Source organism: Pogoniulus pusillus, chromosome 1 (assembly GCF_015220805.1).
Source record: "Pogoniulus pusillus isolate bPogPus1 chromosome 1, bPogPus1.pri, whole genome shotgun sequence".
Lineage (NCBI taxonomy): Eukaryota > Metazoa > Chordata > Aves > Piciformes > Lybiidae > Pogoniulus > Pogoniulus pusillus.
This window is the reverse complement of record NC_087264.1, coordinates 20,979,915-20,998,926: the sequence shown is the minus strand read 5'-3', so window position 1 is coordinate 20,998,926 and position 19,012 is coordinate 20,979,915. Positions and strand designations below refer to the sequence as shown.

Sequence of the window (19,012 nt, the reverse complement as noted above, 5' to 3'; positions counted from 1 at the left end):
CTTCCAACAGTCTACTCCCTTCACACCTTAACCTTTCAATTCAGGTTCTCTTTTGGAGGATAAAATTTCAGGTCTATCTTTTGACGTGTTTTTTTTGCTTCTAGCAAGACTTTTTTTTCTTTAGTCTTTTGTGTCTATAAAGGTGCTCTTTCAGTGATAAATAGGAGAAGGAGAGAGTCACTGACGTTGTGTCTGCATTGATTTGTCAGTCAAAATGCCTTTAGATTTGGAATATGTCAGTTCTGACACTTGGTAAGACTGATTGACTGCTTACCTTGACTGGAGATTTTACTCATACATTGGATTTAGGGTCTGGATTTTGATGTCTGGAAGTCTGCATCCATATCACTGTGGATGTGCACACTTCAGGTGTGGAATGGAAATGGAAATATGCTGCTAACAGTGTATGCCAAAGCTACCTCTGTGTTACATGTATGCAGAGTAAGGGACCTGTAAATAAATTCTGTTTGTGAATATTTGTATCTCAGTTGACACTCCACTCTTAAGCCTTAACCTTTTAATTAACACCTAGGAGTAGAATGGTGTTGTGAACACTCAGATGTAACACTGCTTACATCAGGTTTAGATGTTGTACTTGGGGAATTTCTTTGTTAGCTATTGCAGATGAAGAATGCTCTGAAGGTGGGGAATGTAAAAGGCCATTTCAAAACAGGCACTGTTGCCTGGATATTTTTTTGTCAGTTCAGGAGCATGTTTTGAAAACTGCAGCATGCTGGCACATACAGCGATGGATGTTACAGAAAGATTAAAACAAGAGGATTTCAAGGTCAGAGGAAGCTACTGTTCTGAAAGTTCCTCATCTATTTTTGGTGTGGCATACTGGCAGTTTTTTTTAGAAGAGCATCTTTTAACCTAAGAAAGAGGGAAAGCACCAGATTATCCTTTGTGTGATTAGGAGTAGAGGATTTAACTTGGTGACATTAGTTTCCACTGCCACCATCAGCTGTCTGTGGTTAAAGTACCAGCAGCAGTAAAGTCATTGGCTTTTCAGTCTTACTTTTCTGATCTTGCAGCTGCAGTCCTTTCTGCAAAGAGGCAGAAATGATTCTTGGCCACTAAAATGCTGCTTATCAAGCCGTTTACCAGTGAAAGCCTTATGTGAGTGCTCTCAATATCCAGTTCAGTGCTCCATTGTTCATAACTTTTCTATTAGATAGGAAAAAAAGGGCATTTTTCCTGACTTCTTTATTTTGCTGAATATATGGAATATTTTTAATTCACAAAGACACTGTAAGGTTTTCTCAAGGAAATGAAATTTTAGCTATTCTTTGTGTATTGGAGTCATTTTTCCCAGGACTTTTAAGATGAAGATGTACTCTGCATTATCTTTCAATGATACCTGATACTGGCACATAGAAGAACCCTTTTTCTTCCTCAGGAGGTTATTACTTCTTGACTATCAGTGTAATTTTTTGCTCATCAAATAAATGCCAATTATGTTAGATAGCAAAACTGAATGTGGTGAGACAATTCCAGTGAGTTTTGAGCTATATACAACTCTTTCATATACAGAGTTTAAGGAGATATTATATTGATGCCTTGGGAGTCATCTCTTGGCTATCTCAAAAGCAGTAGTTCTCAGCTGGACAACAAAGATGTAGTACTTGAATTTTCTGATAAATGTTTCATGAGTTTAGGGATGCAGTATTCCTGGCTTCATATGTATAGTGCAGCAGAAAAAGTTTTATTTGCCCATATCATAGACTCAGCCAGGTTAGAAGACACTTCCAAGATCATCCAGTCCAGGCCTATCTAATCAACTAGACCATGGCACTAAGTGCCTCATCCAGTCTTTGCTTGAACACCTCCAGGGACGGCGATTTCACCACCTCCCTGAGCAGCCCGTTCCAATACTGATCAGTCTCTCTGTCAAGAACTTCCTCTTGACATCCAGCCTGTACCTCCCCCAGCACAACATGAGACTGTGTCCCCTTGTTCTGTTGCTGGCTGTCTGGCAGAAGAGACTGACCTCACCTGGCTCCTTTGAGGTAGTTGTAGACAGCAATGAGGTCTGCCCTGAGCCTCCTCTTCTGCAGGCTGCACACCCCCAGCTCCCTCAGCCTCTCCTCACAAGGCTGTGCTCCAGGCCCCTCACCAGCTTCGTTGCCCTTCTCTGGCCACGTTCCAGTACCTCAACATCTGTCTTGAATTGAGGAGCCCGGAACTGGGCACAGCACTCAAGGTGTGGCCTCAGCAGTGCTGAGTACAGGGGAGGAATAACCTCCCTTGTCCTACTGGCCATGCTGATCCTAATACAGGCCAGTTTAAGACTCAAATGGGCCTCTTGCCTTTGATGCAAGAGCACAGTATATAAAAGAACTTAAAGATGCCATACTTCCTTGGCTCATATGAACACGGTGTACATTTCATGCAGTGGGCAAAGCTGAATCTCCTTAACTCAAGTGTTAGATGAATTGGCAACTGGATATTGTGAGGATTAAGGAGATCTCTTGGATTTGGTTTTTTGAAAGATGTAGATTACTTGTGGGTTTGTTCCCTTTTTTCTCCATCTGTATATATAAGATTCTTGGAAACTCTGCTGCCCTGGGTTTTGTAAACATAAGATTTTATTTGCCTTTTTTACTTCAGCTTGTCTTGGAATCAGGCTTCTTTTCCTCCAACTGGCAAATTTGTGATAACTCTACTTCCGTGGAGCTGACAATACTTAAAACCATGTTACTGGAGCATCTTTGTGGTTCAATTCTGGTACACAGAAGTTGAGTGTGTATTTTTATGGAGGCAGCTAGGCAGAGACACAAGGCTATACAAGGGCCTGTGTGGACAAGGGTCCTTCTAATGGTCTGTAGAGGTGGGATCATTGGAAGCAGCAGATCAAAGTTCCTAAATTCTGTACATCCAAGGAACTGTGGGACAATAGCTTGAGGTGTGTTTTGAAACCTTTCCTCTTTGTAATGTTTTTTTTCATTTTCAAGTATCTTTATTTTAAATATCAACCTTGAATTCATGGTAAGGAACAAAACTAGAGCAAGGGATTTGACTTAGAAGGGATGGTAGTTGACACCTAACTCCTGATAAACTGTATTTTTTTTTTACCCTTATGGGCTGTACAGCACTGAATTATTTTAAGGCTACTAGAGCTGGAACATCAAAATTATCCCAAATCCATTTGTGTACTTGTTTTCAGTTACTATGCATTCACAGCATGGTTTTGATTCGGGCTGAGTTGTTTGTTCCTGCTAAAACTCAAATCAGAAGCTAGTTTTTCTCAGGTAAGCTGCAGATCTCCAACAAAAAAATCCATGGATTGCTTCTTTGTGGGTGTGTTGTCGCTAAAAATGAGGGACTAAGTCAGCGTAGCTCTGTCATTCCCTCTGCCACCTAAGAGTTTTGAATGATGAGCCAAAGCTTTGATGCAGCTCTCCCAACAGACTGTGTTTTACACTTGTTTTTTTCCTCTCCCCAGGTGATTCACCGCTGGGTGCCTTGCAGCAGAGATCCAAGTAGTCGGTCCCATATAGACAAGACCATCCTGCTGGTTCAAATCGAAGATAAATATGTTGCTGTTGTTGAAACTGGAGTCCTTGAACTTGGAGCTGAAGTGTAAAATCTCTTAGTGAAACTTTCCTTTCTCCAACGGTTCAGAAGAGAGAAGGGTCCAGAAGAAGCAGCTCCCAGGACATGAAACTTGAGTCCAGTTGTAGGAAAGGACTTGAAACACAGATTTGTCTAAGTCCCTTTTCCCAAATAAACAAGTGTATGAAATTTTTTTCAGTTGTTAGCTGCTGAAGAAACATTTGCATGAAGGATAGATTTCTTGAGACATATCTTTTTGTTTATAAATTTCGTTTATGCATTGCATAATGCTTTAAATCAACAAACTTTTCAGTTCTAAGATCAGAGCACCTCATATTTTTCTAATTGTTTTGCCAAAAAGAGTCATGTCTTGTCACAGTGTGTGGAATTCATCCATCTTATTTTAAAGAAATTGACTACAAACCTTCAGTTTGATGAAACAGTGTAAGGGTTTTTCAGGTGTGGCAAGAAGAGACTGAACAGATGTATAGATTCTTATTCCTTATGAGCTAAACATTAATGAGAACTGCACTAATTTTTTTACAGCAATGCACTAAAAACAACCCTGAGATTGCTGAGAACATTTATTTATATATATAAATATAAGTATATAAAATACCATTATTTAAATTGCCTTTGGGATTAATCCCCTCCCTCTCCATATACATGTTGATGGTAAGGGCTGTGCCATGGGTTTGGTTCTATGTTCTGTATTTTGTACAAGTGCATTTGCTGCATCCTCTTCACAATAAATGGTGAAATAACAGATATCTCCAAAAGCACCTGAGTATCCCTTTACTGCATCAGACTCTATTGTGGTGGCATTGGTACCTCAAATCTGTACAACGCATCTAGCTTTAAAGTGGACTCCAGTATACTGCCTTTTCATCTGTCCTCCCTTTTCTAGCCGTGGCTACTTTGCTTCTTTACACCTAGAGTTGGCTACATTGTTCCATTAGCTCTTCTCTGGCAGAGACACTTGTTTGAGTTTTGTAAGGGGAGGTGCAGGTTTGTGATTACTTCATGGATGCTTGAAGGTGTTTTCGATTCCACCCAATCTAAAAAGGAACAGCAACAATAAAACACCCTGAAACAAAACTAAGAAAAACTTGACTTAAGCTTTTGAAGAGCTTTTATAGAAGGCACAGCCCTCAACTTGTATCACTTTTACCACCTTGCCTTTTCTTTCCCTTTAGTCTTCATTCTTTTCTATTACTTGAATTTTATTTTCTGTGATTATATATTCTGTGTAAGTGTAATTTGAGTATTTATAACTGTGAAGTTGAATTATTCATGTGTTACATATCCTAGGTTTTATTGTAATTTTTTTTAAGTGTGTATTCAGGGAAACAAGTGACTGAACTATCATGGGAGTGTGAGAGGGAAACTGGTTTGTTCTTGACTTGCCTTTCCTATGACTCACTTCTCGTAATCCATAAGGAAAAAAAATGTACCTGTTGTGATTGTTTCCTGTTTCAGACCTGTAATGACATTATGACTCTCTGGGGAAACTGCACATGATCCTAGGTTTTGGGAGCAGCCATCTTCTTCCCAGTCACCTTTGCTTCTTTATACATAATGAGCTAGAAGAGACTTCTGAGGTACCACGGAGGTTATCCTAATTATTTCTCTGACACTGGAAAAACCTTGTCCATTATGTATCTAATGTAAGAATGAAATTATATAGGATGCAAAACAAATAAGCAAAACAGAGCAAAACAAATAAGCAAATAAGAAACAGCTACCAAAGGGGTATTGGCATTCCAAATCTAGTCACTATATGCCATCTAGTCATGAAAGGGTAAGTTTGTGTGCCTGGTAGCTAGACAATTCTAGGTACTATTCACAGTGAATTCTGCTGGGATCTTGGCTACATCACACACTATGCAAACTTGTACTTCAAGTACTGTGCATCTCACGGTTGCATGTTACTGTTTGGTTCGTGCATCTGCAGTCCCATTTACTTCTAATATCAATCCACAGTTCTAGATCTGCCACCATTGAAATAATGCTGCTGTTTTACATAGTTTATCAGATGTGCACATTGTAGTGTAGTTTAATTCATCTCCTGTGTATCTGAAAATGTAGTACAGTAGATGAATGAACCTTCTTCAACAGTCTGATATCATCACTGTCAGGAACAAAGCAAATGTGTAAGTTTTGAATTGAAGGTGTTTTAGTTAAGGTTTTTATTCTGTCTTTTCTTTCAGGTAACTGCAGGGTGTCCTGCGTTGCTAGAAATACTGCTTCGTTTTAGGAAAAGGAATTTGTTTGAGAACAGGCACAACTTGATATTAGTGGTACAAGAGTTTCTTCTTACACTGCCTTGAGGTGAAAGAAATGACTGAAAACCATAATACAATGCATAGGTTTTTCAACCACTGGACTCAAGTAACTTTCAGCGTGTTAACTCTGGCTCCAGACAATCTCTTTCACTCGCTTCAGGGCAAGATAATGGGGACTGTACATTGCTGGTATTAGACACGATAGAAATTAATGGCTTGTTAACAGAAATCTGGAAAACAAGTAACTGCCTGGAATTAGACCATCAGGGAGCAGGTGGGGAAGAAAGGCTTTTTCTTTTTCAAAAGAGACAAAGAGAATTGACAGATATATTTCCATTTTTTTCTTTAATCTTAAGGCTTTTGCTGTGTTGCCTTTAGGAGGTGGATTTTAATGCGGCCAGTTAACAAGTTAATACCTTCTTTCAGGTATGCAGTGAACACTCGTTGGGAAGCAATTCACATGGTGCTTGCACCTGTTCCAGATCTGCTCAACAGCCATCTTTGTTGAAATTTTCACACCTCCACAAAGCTTTGAAAAAGTAGCTTTTTAAAAAGCTTTCCCAGCATTTGCAACTCTTAAGCTGTAAATACGGTCTTCCTTCCGTTGGCTTGTGCAAAGTTTGTCTTGTTTTCCACTGTGCAGGTGACAAAAACATGTTTGTTTTTTCTCCTGTCTGCTCACAGGATCCATCCGTCCATGGAATCCTCTTTCCCAGATGGAGATCATTTCATCTTTTCTTTGGCCTTTTGTCATGATGTATAACATTTTTCTCTTTTTGTGGGTATGGGAAAGATGGGTATTCTCAAATTAGTCATCTAAATCCAGATTGAGCTCAGCATAGAGCAGAGTTATTTGTTTTTTCCTTTTAAAGCTGTCCTGGAAACCTGTTGCAGATGAGTGCTGTAACTCTCCAGTTGCTTTGTGTAGGATTCTTTTGCCACAAAAACATTCCAGATGAATCACATTGTTTTAGCATCCAGGTATTTCCCAATCTGTTTATTTCTTTGTGGGTGGTATCTCTGCATAGATGCGTATGGAATTAACTGCTCTCTCAATCAAATACTCAATTTCAAAGGAGTGCTTGAAAACCCTGCTCATCAGATTATGTTGATTCATAAGAATAGTTGCTACTGTTTCTGTTTTTAAACCTCTTCTCATTTTACTTCCCTGTGAAATCTTTTTAAATGTTCTGACTAAACCAGGAACCTGAAGCGTGTATGGGACACCAGTGATCACACTCAGCATTCTGTGCCCCTTGCACTGTGTGGTACTTGAGATGAATTCTCTCTCTCTGAAATTATTTCAGAGTTAGAAGGATAGCAAGGCAAAAGGTGATGGTTAATTTTTGAGGCAATACCATGTTGGTGAAGAATGGTTCTACAGCCACTTCTGGGACATTTGGCATATTTGAGTGGCCATCTCCATTTTCTGGTCAACTGTGTGATTATCACCAGGCATTCCTTACCCGTGTTTGCAAACCTGTGGAACTGAAGAGCTCTGCTGAGAAGCGTAGATGACTGGTGAGAGCAAAGATGGAAGACTTGTGGCATGGGTCTGTGCTCTTGGCTGTTGGGCAAGTAGCTGCAGAGCTCAGTCTGGACTGGGGTGTGAAGGGCAAGGAGGAAGGAGAGATCCCTTACAGTTGCATTCAACTTCAGCTTGTTTCTCTGATAATGCACACAATGCTATACAACCTAGGAGTGTAGATAGAAAGACTGCTTCAAAGATCTTTCTCAGTTGCAGAGCACTCCATTCATCAAATGGAGCAAGATAAGATTATATTTCTTACCATGAACAATAATACTATTCAACTATTACTCAACTTTTACTGGATTTGGGGTTGTACCACCACAGGTTTTATGTACTTAATTTTATTAAGGAATTTTATACCTATTATATAGGCTTCTTTTCTTGTCTGGCTTCCTATTTGATAAACTAGTGCAGCCCGTACTCTTTCAGAAGTTACACTGGTGATTGCTGGTGCCTTAGTAAAAACGTGGGTGCATAACACCGTGGTGGAAAGTAAAGCATGTGGCTTGTTTCACCTCAGCATGATGTATTTCCAAAAAGGTGATTAAGATGGCTGCTCCAAAAGATTTTTGTTTGGGGGGGGGGGGGGGGGGGGGGGGGGGAAGTACACATGCATCACTTGGTCACAGACATCTGAATATGAGCTTTTTTTTTTTTAGACTTCTGCTATGTACAGTTTGAATAGGTAATCCCAGTACACAGTCCACACCTGAAAGGCAGCGGTTAAATAGCTGGAGATGTTGTTACACAGGCGCCTCCAAAAGCTTGACAAGAAGCTGCTGGTTAGGAAATGGAGGGAGAGGGCAGTAGAGCATAAAGGAGAGGATGGCTTTCTTTTTTAATGGACAATGGAAATATATATTGCCTCTACCAGCAAATGAATACCTTGCCAGGGATAGGGATATATGTACCTGCGTGTCTGTGAGTGCGTATGTGTCTGCGTGTGTTACTGGAAACAGCCTGTAAATATTGTCGCTGTTGAAAATGGAAAAGGCAGAGAGTTTTTTGCAACATGTTGCATCAAAAGGACAGTATTGACAGTGGAGAATCACTGAGAAATAAAAAAATCCTTTTTTTTCACTTGTTGTCATTTATTGCACTACCTTCTCTTAAATGTTGCACTAATTCCCTTTTTTAAAGTTTATTTAAATCAAAGGATTCTCTTACTCTGAAATTTCTCCTCTTCTGTTGCTGTGGTACTAGAAAGGAAAACCTCAACTACTGGTGTCTCACTCCATGGTCTTGCTTTTGCATCGGTGCGAGTGCCATGTGCCCTTTCCTCTACACTTGACGTTTTTCTGCTGCCTGTTGCACTGTTTTCTGTACTTATCATAGGTTTCTCTCTCGATGTCTCTTTCAAAGCCCAGAGCACTGTTGTACTGTCTTCGTGCTCAGCCATTTCCCATTCTTCACGCTTCCCTGTGAAATGCCTAGTGTGCTTTAATCAGGGGTTGGTGACTTTCTGCTGTCCTTGATTTGAAAGCTGAGTGCAGTGTTGTGTAAAGTCTTGATGAATGCTATGCTTAAATGGAGCATTTGCTGATACAGCAGTACTAATTGAAACACAATCCTCTGCTGTCTCTCTGCTGCCTCAGGTTTTTTCACACTACCACAAGCAAATCCAACATCATCTCTCTTGAGTTAGAACTGGATTTTTCAAGTGTAAGAATGATGTGGATTACTCAGCACTGGGTGTTTCAAATTAAAGATTGGAAGTTCCCTTGCTTTTAAAATCAAAACAAACCATTATCCATGTCCTGGAACTTGCTGCTGTTTGCCTGTGCAAGAGATTATGACAGCCATCAGCTGTCATAAAGACCAAATGGTCTTGATTTGTGAATGAAGGCACAGCACAGATACAACAAGTGTTCTTTAGGAAAAAGTAGGCCCTTTTTATAGAAGCTGATGAGTTGCAGAAGTCGTTTTTAATGTTTTTAAATAGAAAGAAGACATGAGCAGCACTTTCAGCAGGGTCTAGCGCTTGCAAAGAAAGTGCTGCAACTACCGTGTTGTAATCTCCTGCTGCTTGCTGTTGGTCTGAGCCTAAGGTCAGTGACTGGTAACAATGGGGAAAACATGGAGCCCCAGTTAGTGGAGGCTGTATACTGGTTTTGTTTTGCTGGGAAGGAATCCAACTGTCATGCTCCAAGATCGCATACCCATGTGAGTTCATTGCTGGAAACAACCTTTGCTTCAAATGACCAAGTAGTCTGGATGCAGTGTCTATCACATGGCTTCCTTGTAATGCCAAAGATGATCTTGTGTTCATAGAATCAACCAGGTTGGAAGAGACCTTCAAGATCATCCAGTACAACCTAGCACCCAGCCCTATCCAGTCATCTAGACCACGGCACTAAGTGCCTCATCCAGGCTTTGCTTGAACACCTCCAGGGACATCGACTCCACCACCTCCCTGGGCAGCCCATTCCAATGCCAATCACTCTCTCTGACAACAACTTCCTCCTACCATCCAGCCTAGACCTCCCCCAGCACAGCTTGAGACTGTGTCCCCTTGTTCTGTTGCTGGGTGCCTGGCAGAAGAGACCAACCCCACCTGGCTACAGCCTCCCTTCAGGGAGTTGTAGACAGCAATGAGCTCTGCCCTGAGCCTTGTGTTGTTTTTAACCATCCTTTTTAAAAAAAAACCAGTCTAGGGAGGCAGCAGCTGGGTTCCAGCAGAACAGTGCCAGTCTGGAGGATTTGTTGGGGGAGTTTATCCCTTTTGGCTGGATCGGCTTAAAGGGATGTTTTTTTTTTTCTTTGTCTCATCAGAAATTGCTTTGGAGGTTCTTTCCGAAGTACTGGTTGCAGAGCAGCTCGTCACAGCAGTGCCAACAGCCTATAGCACTGTGCTGAAAGTCTATCTGCAGGAGCTTGTTTCTCTGTTAAAGCGAGCCTCTGCTAGAAGCAGTTACGAGTTTCCCGTGGCAGTTCAGCCTTCCGGCCTTTGCTGTATGAGCAGAAAGAGCACCAAGTTATGCTGCGACACTTTGGACAGAAAGGCATTTGGGCTGCCCTGCTTTCTCCGCTCCTCACCGTGGAGGCAGGTGCTGCGGGGCTGCTGCAGTTTGAGGCGCAGGGCAGGCGCTGTGTGCGATCCTGATGAATGCTGCACTCGCATGGAGCGTTTGCTGACCCAGCAGCGCCCATTTAAACGCACTCGCTGCAGGCCCAGCTGCAGGCGGCCGCCAGGGGGCGCCAGGAGCCCTCTCACGGCTGCTGCCCGGTGCTGAGGGGGCGCGCGGGCCCCGCCCCGCCCTGTCCTCCCGCTCCCACGCGGGCGCTGAGCCGCGAGCGCGGGGCTGCCCTGGGGGTGCCGGTCGGGCCCGGGGGTGCCGGTCGGGCCCAGCGCCGCCGCGCTCCTGCCAGCGCGGAATAGTGCCTGCCGTTACGGAGCGCTGGTGTCTAACCTCCCGTCTGCTCGTCTGCTTCCTCCTCCCTTCCAGCTAGCCCCTGAGGTTTGATGGTTTTTCGTTCCCGGTGATGCCATTTTAATGCCTCTCCGCTCAGAGCGCCCAGCTGTTTCTGCTGAGTGGCAGAGCTGAGGGCAGCCCTCATGCGATGGCTTAGCGCTGAGCTGCCCTCTTCGTTCCACATGCAGAGGAAGGGCCCTAACTTGTCAGCGAACTGACCCTGCTTTAAAAAATACAACCTTTTCCTCCCTACGTCAGGGTGGGAACGCAACCGCAGCAGCCCTGCGAGGGGAACATGCCGAGGCGAAGGCAGGAAGGAGGCGCCAAGGGCAGATAAGCAGCCCCTCCAGAGAGCGCGGAGGCTCATCACGGGATCCTGCAGCCTGAAATAAGGTACTTGGAGTCCTGCTGGGCGACAGACTGAGGTTATCTTAGCCTGCTCTTTCTCTAAGGAAAAAAGGCAGTGAAATAATGATGCTCTCACAGAGTTGGAGAAGAAAATAGAGAAAGGTTGTGTTTAAAAATGTGGATATGTGAGTCCTTAACACCTAGTACAGTGTCTTGGTTGTACTTTAAGTTCCTAGAGACTCAAATGTATTTGATAGAACCAATAACAATTTACAGAGTGCCCTTCCCTCTTCCCCCTGTGAGAAAGCCTATGAGTGAGGTAGACATCACCACTGTTTTCCTTTCACAGCCTGTAATCTAGTTCTTCTCACCAAAACATTCTAGCTAGGCTCAAAATAGCACAGTCCACCCCTGTCTATCTCACTCAGAGTATTGCTGAGAACCTATCTGATCTAATATAAAACAACATTTACACTGATGAGTATTACAAGTTCAGTTCACACTTCAATCTGGCTATCCCAGATGTAGGTGATTCAAAAGCTCAGAACAGTTTGTCTCCTCACAGGTGAGACAAGAACAGAGACTCCCAGGGGACGATGGGTTCGTGCTCACGTACTGCAGATTCTCTCATCCAAAACTGCAGATTCAGCTTGGTTTAAGGATAGCCAAGTGGGGGGTGGCCTCTTCTCCCAGGTAACCAGCAATAGAACAAGGGGACACAGTCTCAAGTTGTGCCAGGGTAGGTATAGGCTGGATATTAGGAAGAAGTTCTTCACAGAGAGAGTGATTGGCATTGGAATGGGCTGCCCAGGGAGGTGGTGGAGGCACCGTCCCTGGGGGTCTTCAAGAAAAGACTGGATGAGGCACTTAGTGCCATGGTCTAGTTGATTGGTTAGGGCTGGGTGATAGGTTGGACTGGATGATCTTGGAGGTCTCTTCCAACCTGGTTGATTCTATGATTCTATGATTCTTTCATTGGATGCTGATGGTACCTAAAACAGAAAACTTCTGACAGCTTGTATGATACACTCTGAATTTAAACTCTGTCAGCAAAACAAACCCACCAAGGCCTCAGTGCTCATTTTCTCCCATCCCCCATTGTCTCCCAGTTAGGCCCCAAGCAGGTCCGATTCACTGCGGCCCACAGCCTTGAAGGCTACAGCCCTTCAAGGTACGCTTACAGTGTATCAGTAAGGGTATGCGTACATAGTTACCCACATAAGCATCCCTCTGGAGAGCTGAAAGGAAAAGGGAGAAAAGAAAAGGAATTGGCCTTGCTGTTTACTTTTAAAGTGTTTGCAGGATTGTGGGATTGAATAACATAATTGCAACGCCTGGGGGCGACCAGTTTGTCCCCTGGGACAGATCTCTGTAGTTTTCTTGGGAAATCTGGGATAACCTGGAACCCCTCAAACCATGACAGTGTAGTAATGCTGGTGAGCCTCCCACACCTGTCATTGAAAACCACTGAGAAAGTCCATGAGTGTGGGACCACAGTAGCCTGTATCCCCACCGCAAGCAGCATTGCCTGCTGGTTCATGCATGGTGTATTGCTGTCATCCACCCCATGTCCTGAGATGCTGAGGTACCAAGGCAGCTGGGTCTGCTCCAGAGCAGTAGAGTATCTGTCTGACTATTGGCACAGCTCTGAGGAGAGCTTAGAACAGTTTTCTAAGAGTCCCTTGTCCTCATCAGCTCTGCTGCTAGCTGCATTTGTTTCAACCTATGTCCTTTCCTCCATGGATCGAAGCAGGGATGAATCATTATGATTGCGGGTTTAGGTTTGTCTGGCATTGTTTTGTAACATTCATTCATATGTCAAAAGGAAGATACCAAACCAGCTAATAATTTTCTCTGGTTGTCAGCTATTCTGTGGTCAGAGAATCAAGTAAGAAAATAACAAACAGCAAGAAAAATTAAGATAAATATTCTGGAGAAAGGGCATGGGCATGTGTGTAAAGAAAGACTGCCTTTATCTTTCTGGAAGAAATTAAGTGAGCAACTCCAGTGTAATTTCTTTGGCCTTTTTCCAGTAACTCAACTGCGTTTAAGTGAAGCAGAGGTGAGCTGCTCAAAAGTGCAAATTAGTTTTGAGTTCAATTCTGACTTAGCAAACACCACCCTTCAGAAACTATGAAGGCCACTTTCTTCACTGTAATGTTTTGTGTAGCTCATAGTACATTATCGTTTTCATCCAAAATTGCAGATTCAGCTTGGTTTAAGGATACTCTGTCCCTGCTCCTCTGCAATGCCAGGTATGAAAAGGTTGCTCTTTCCACACGTGGTTTCTGAAACTGACTAACTTCTGCAACCCAAACGCATACCTGCTGCGGTTGCTTGAAACAAGCTGATGAGGGTGTGAGTGGCCCCAGATCTTGCTGGTGTGGCAGGCCTCAGGGTGGCTTGGAGAGGCAAACTATTTACTTGTTGGGAGTTCAGTAGCTTCTTCACTCCTGCTGTGGAAAGAAATCCTTGAGGCTTGTGCCCTACTGAATCTCCTGCAAGGTGGATGCCAGAAAACTCAGGCAGGAGATTACTGCTGTCTTTGTAGACAACAATTTCCTCCTTTGTTGGTGGAGCACGTTTTATGTGTCTCAACAGTAGCTGCTGGGAGTAGAGAGCCCATAGCAATTTTCCCCATAATGAGAACCATCTCAGCCCTTTTCTCTTTTCACTACAGAAACCTCAGAGGTTTGGAGCACACTGGCTCCCACTCTCCTACATTGTAAATGCTGCAGTACATTACATTTTTTGCTGCTGTGCATTTCATTATTTACCAGCACTTTGAGTGATGGGCCCTTAGTGTTCCCTGACACCTACTGAGAGAGGAAGCCAACATCATTTGCAGTCTTTCCTTGCTGGCACAATCACAAGCCCAATCATTCAGATGTGTAGAAAGCAGAAGTGGTAGCAGCTTGTCCTCCTGTGGGCTACAAGGCAGCAGCTTTCCCTGGAAGAAGCAGTGTTCTGACAGATCAGGAGCAGTTACAAACTACGGCTTCCCCTATTCTCGTCCTTAATGTTTGCAATTAATGGGCACTTTTGTTCTTTCAACATATGTTGTGTACACCTATAGCAAGACTGGGGATGGGTCCTCCCCTGCAGCTGCACAGAAGCCAGCCCAGTGGGGCTGGTGCTGACTGACTGCTCAGCCACAGTACAGACCACAAGCTTCTATTTCTTACTTTCTCAAGATCTTTGCTGTGAACAGCAAAGTAACCTGCTTGCTGCATGCTGGTTTTAATGCTCTTTTTGTTCATGTTTGCTTGAGGTTTGGAAACTTCTGGACTGTAGGTTACTCCATCAGGCTTGTGTTTTCTCACTGAACGACCCCTAAAAATGACTCCTCTGGCTTGGGTGATCTGCTTACCCAGTTTAAAAGAAAAATGCATTTGAAAAATGCTTTGTACATCACCATAGGTTCATTTGTTATTGTTGGGATAGTATCCGGGTAAGAGTCCCTTGTCTGGCTAGGGCTGCTCGCTGCCATCCAAGGAGCCTAAATGTGCCCCTGGAGCAGCAGCTACACTCCTCCTGGCTCTGCCAGTGCATCTCACCCATTGCTTCCAACTCTGCTCTGTGTCTGTGGGGCTGGCCAGGTAGGAAGAGGATGACTGGCAGCAAGGCCAGCACCACTGCACTCACAACCAGTGTCTGTGTTGAGCCTTCTCCTGTCCCACCCCGCAGCTGCACCTGCTCCATCCACATGCTCATTGACCCCCGTTTGTAGTGTCAAAGGCTTTGCAGAAGTCTGGATAGATGACATCCATAGGTCATCCCCGTCCACTGATGTAGAGTCTCCATCACAGAAGGCTATGAGGCTCCTCAGGCAGGAATTGCCCTTAATGAAGCCATCCTGTGCTTGAGATCGCTGTGCAATCACTAGGTAAGGAAGAGCCTAGTACCTGAGAGCTTGTGCCTGGGTAGCAAATGTGTGGGATGGATACCTGTGTGGGTATCTAAGCAACTTCTTCCACTGCCTCACTAATCTCATGATAGAAAATGTCTTCCTTCTATCTGGTCTCAACCTACATTCCTTTAGTTTAACACTGTTGCTCCTTCTCCTGGAGCTCCAGATAAAACAGTTGCCTTACTGGCCCCCTTTATCTCTTGAAAGATAAGGTACCTTGTGAGAAGTTGGGAGCTTTGCATAGCAGAAACAGTCTTACCTGTTGCAGAAAACTACAACTGACGTTAAACAAGCAAGGGGCGCTTAGGTGAAAGCACCGCCGCTGTCTGTCTGTGCCTCGCTGCTGTGCTGCCTTCACCGTTGCAGCAGAGGTGGGAGGGCTTGGGCGTCCCGCACGCGTGCCGGGGGTTGCCTTGAGCCGCCAGCCGCTGCCCTCCCTCCCGCAGCGCTGCTGAGCAGTGCATGGCAGTGACCTGTGTAATGAGCGGTTGGCTCGGAGCGCGGCGCTGGCTGCGCTTGAAAGCTCGTCTGGAGGCGGTGCTGGGCTGCACGGCTCCCAGCCTCCCTTCGGCGCAATCGCTTTTCATTACGGAAAACGCGTTCCGGAGCGCCTGCACCGTGGCACGGCCGAGCTGCGCTTCGTCTCGGGCACAAAAAAACACCACATAAACACGAATAAATGTCAAGTCTGGGGGAAGTGGCGCTTTTTCCACTCCCATGCCAAGCCCGAAAATGTGTGCTCACCCTTCTCCGTGGCCAAGGAGCTGTCAGCACTGGGAGGGAGAAGGGAGGGGAAGCAGACAGGCCCCCATGAGCTCCCCATCACCTCTCGCTGACCCTTGTCTCCCTGCTGCAAGAAGGGGCTGGGCTGGGGTATTGCCCTGAAGTCTTGATATGGGCGCAACTGGAAAATCACACCGAAGGCCATCCCCAGCTGCCAGCCTCGGGGTTTAGAGGTATGACACGACTTACTGCGTAGTTATGCTCTGCTTTATTAAATATTTAGCAGTGCCTGTTCTAGAGATTAGTGGTGAATGACAGGAAAAAAACCCAAAGTGCACAGATGACTTTTACAGTCGAGTTTGCTGTACAGTACTCCTACGCCTGCCTTTCCCAACAGGAGCCAAATTGCACAGCTTTATGTAACCAGCTATATAAAGAGTGCCTTGAAGGAAGGTGAAAAAGCTGCCCACCACTCTCATCCACACCCCCAGCATTGCTCTGCGCTTCCTTAGATGTGTGGGCTGCTCACAGCCTGGCCCCTCCTAAAGGCACTGGCAGCGTGAGTGATGTTTGAAGATGATGAAGTACCAATTATGTACCAAGTAAGTACCCAAATACCTGAGATCTGTACATCTCTGGTTGTGCTCCAGGAAACTGCTTCTAGCGCTGCTATGTCACTGGGATGCTTTCATGATCAGGAGTGGGGGGACAGAAGAGAGAGAATTTACAGTCACCATGCAAAGCATGAACTGGGCAGTGCGTTCAGGCTCGCCCAGCCACAGAAAACGTACAGGCAGGCTGAGCAACGATTCAGCCTTGTGGGTTGTCACTTGGCCTTTCAGAGCAGCACAGGGCAGTTCCTGGATTGCTAGAGAGCCTCCGGGACACTTGGTGTGTGTGTGTGTATACGCACAAACAGTACATGTGTATGCACTAACTTAACAAACTGAAGGCAGCCTTAGGGAGCCACGTCCTGCAGTGTCTGCAGCGAAGCAGGCGTCTCACAAGTATTTGGGCAGAACACGCGTGGGTTGCACGAGCTGGAAGCTTGGAGAAAATTGTAGCTCAGTGTTCCTGCCTAAGCTGGCTTGGGATTTGCTACAGGGTGCTTGTGTCTGTGGCCACAACTGCATTTTCATTTTCATCCTGCAAGTGACTTATAAACAGTGCTTGGGGACAAGCACGGCTTTACCAGCTCATGCACTCATTCATAAACATGCAGATGCTCACCTTTCCTAACTCTTCTCTTAAATGTTTTCCCCAGTGGTTTTAAATGATGCCTGGGAGGAGGCAAACGGTGGCAGTTAAAGGAACTGTACCTCTATTGTGCACATAGTTACAAACCAGTCATGTAAAATACATAATTGCTTCAGCAAGAACTGCTTAAAATATGATTTCTGACTCAGCTGGCAGCTGCTGTAGCAGGGGCCAAGGATGCTGTGGGAGAAAGCATCTCTGCAGAGGTTAAAGCTGAGCAGCAAGTCACTAGGGCCTGGATTGCAGTCAAAACTCTGCTGCTATGTTGAATTTTGGATCATTTTAATTCTTTTCACCTTCCCTTTCATAGCTTCTCATAGGTGAAAACAGTTTTATCTACCTCATGGGAGTAAAGTGCTGCAGGAAGCAATTTCTATCTCTCTATATATAATGCTATAAAGGTTTCTGTAATACTGATGTAGATGTGAGCTTCAGAGTTTCTCATTTTGGAGTGGGGAAGAATGTTTTCTGAATAAACCCACTCAACACAGAACTAGAAGTGAGCTGAGAAAGCAGCCCAGGTCCATGAGTGCTGCCATGCTCAGGGGTGTTGAAAATCTGGAGTCACAGCCTTGAATTCACAGAATTCAGTTGTAGCCCCTTACCCTGCAACAGCTGGAACTACAGCTCTGCTGGGGGTTCTCTGTAGGCAGTGTCAGGAGATGGGGTCAGGAGAAAAGCCTTTAGGGTTATATAAACATGCCATGCATCGGCATAAGTCTGGTTGCTTGTGGCACAGCATGAGGCTAGAAAAGGGTTTTCTGTAAGACATGCTGGTCCAGGGGAAGGAGATCTGTTTAGACTGGTTTCACCATGGGACAGTACATCTCAGAGGCATTTTGGTCTGGATGTCCTTCCTTGTATGACTGCATCTCTCTTTTAACTTCTTTTCCCTTATTGTCCTTTGCTATAAGCTAAATTCAGTGCATAGATCTGGTCTTCTGTGCTTGCACAGCTTCCTAACTTCAAATGCAGTTAATGTCAGTGCATTGACAGCTGGTCAGGTGTCCTTTTTCTTTAAATGTGAAGGCACTGGTAGCACAGGCTATGCTGGTTCATTTCACTATGTATGAGATTTCTTCCTCTGTGACACGGGAACCTTCCCTAAGTCAAACATGTAATGAGTCATTACTTCCTTACAAACCTGCCACAGACTGTCCCCTTGGCCAGCCCTAACTCACTGCCGTTTCCTCATTACACCACTTTGTGCTAGTTTGAGACTAATTAGAATATTTTACTGAGAGAAATTAAATCCTTAGCTGTGAGAAGAAAGAAAACAACAGTACCCTACATCAGCCAGTCTTCTGCTGAGAAATGCAACCAGGCAAAATATAGATAAGACACTCACTGCTCACACACTGCTCTGCTCTCACTTCTGGCTGTGCCTTCTTTCTGGCATTCTGGTCTTTGTGGCTGCCTCTGCCTTAACTAACCCTTTTCCTTCTAACTTCCTTATTGTCTTTTTCTGACATCTCACTTCAGCTCTCCAGATTTATTGCTTGAGATATACTTGGGTTGATCTGGTTATTTCTAAAGGGAGGGTAACGGGGGATTGGGTCAGGAGCCTTCCTGATTTCTGGGAGGGATATTGTGTTTCTGTACTACCTTTAACTTGTATATAACTCTATATATTTGTGTGTATCTACTTGAATATTATGCTAAGCTGTAAATATAGCTTCATTCTATGACTTTCAGCCGTCTGAGTCTAGTCTTGGTGATTTTCTTGAGTTTGGGGGGGGGGGGGGACAGGTAACACCCAAACCATCACACACTTTGAGACATGGCTCTGCACATATGTCTGTATCTTTCTTCCTCTCCCCCCTTACTCCTGGCTTTCTTCAGAAATTGCAGTTCTCCTCTGCTGCCACAAGTACAGGGGGAATCTACAGGAAATGACATAGCTAATTAAGCTATGGAAGAGAGTATCCTAGCCCTAACCTCTAAGTACTAGCTTTGTGTTAAAAACAGTCATGTGTATTGTCATTGCTGG

General features: G+C 44.5%; 1 protein-coding gene across 8 annotated transcripts in view; it reads left to right on the top strand.

Annotated features, from left to right (window-relative positions):
• Nucleotides 1–4,334, top strand: part of PCNX1 (pecanex 1) — a 95,639-nt gene extending 91,305 nt beyond the window's left edge. For all 8 annotated transcript variants that reach the window (XM_064143370.1, XM_064143362.1, XM_064143326.1 and 5 more), the window contains one exon: nucleotides 3,446–4,334. In XM_064143370.1, the coding sequence (XP_063999440.1) occupies nucleotides 3,446–3,586 (141 nt within the window). In that variant the 3' untranslated portion in view covers nucleotides 3,587–4,334. The remainder of the gene's footprint in view (nucleotides 1–3,445) is intronic.
• Nucleotides 4,335–19,012: the final 14,678 nt, after the last annotated feature.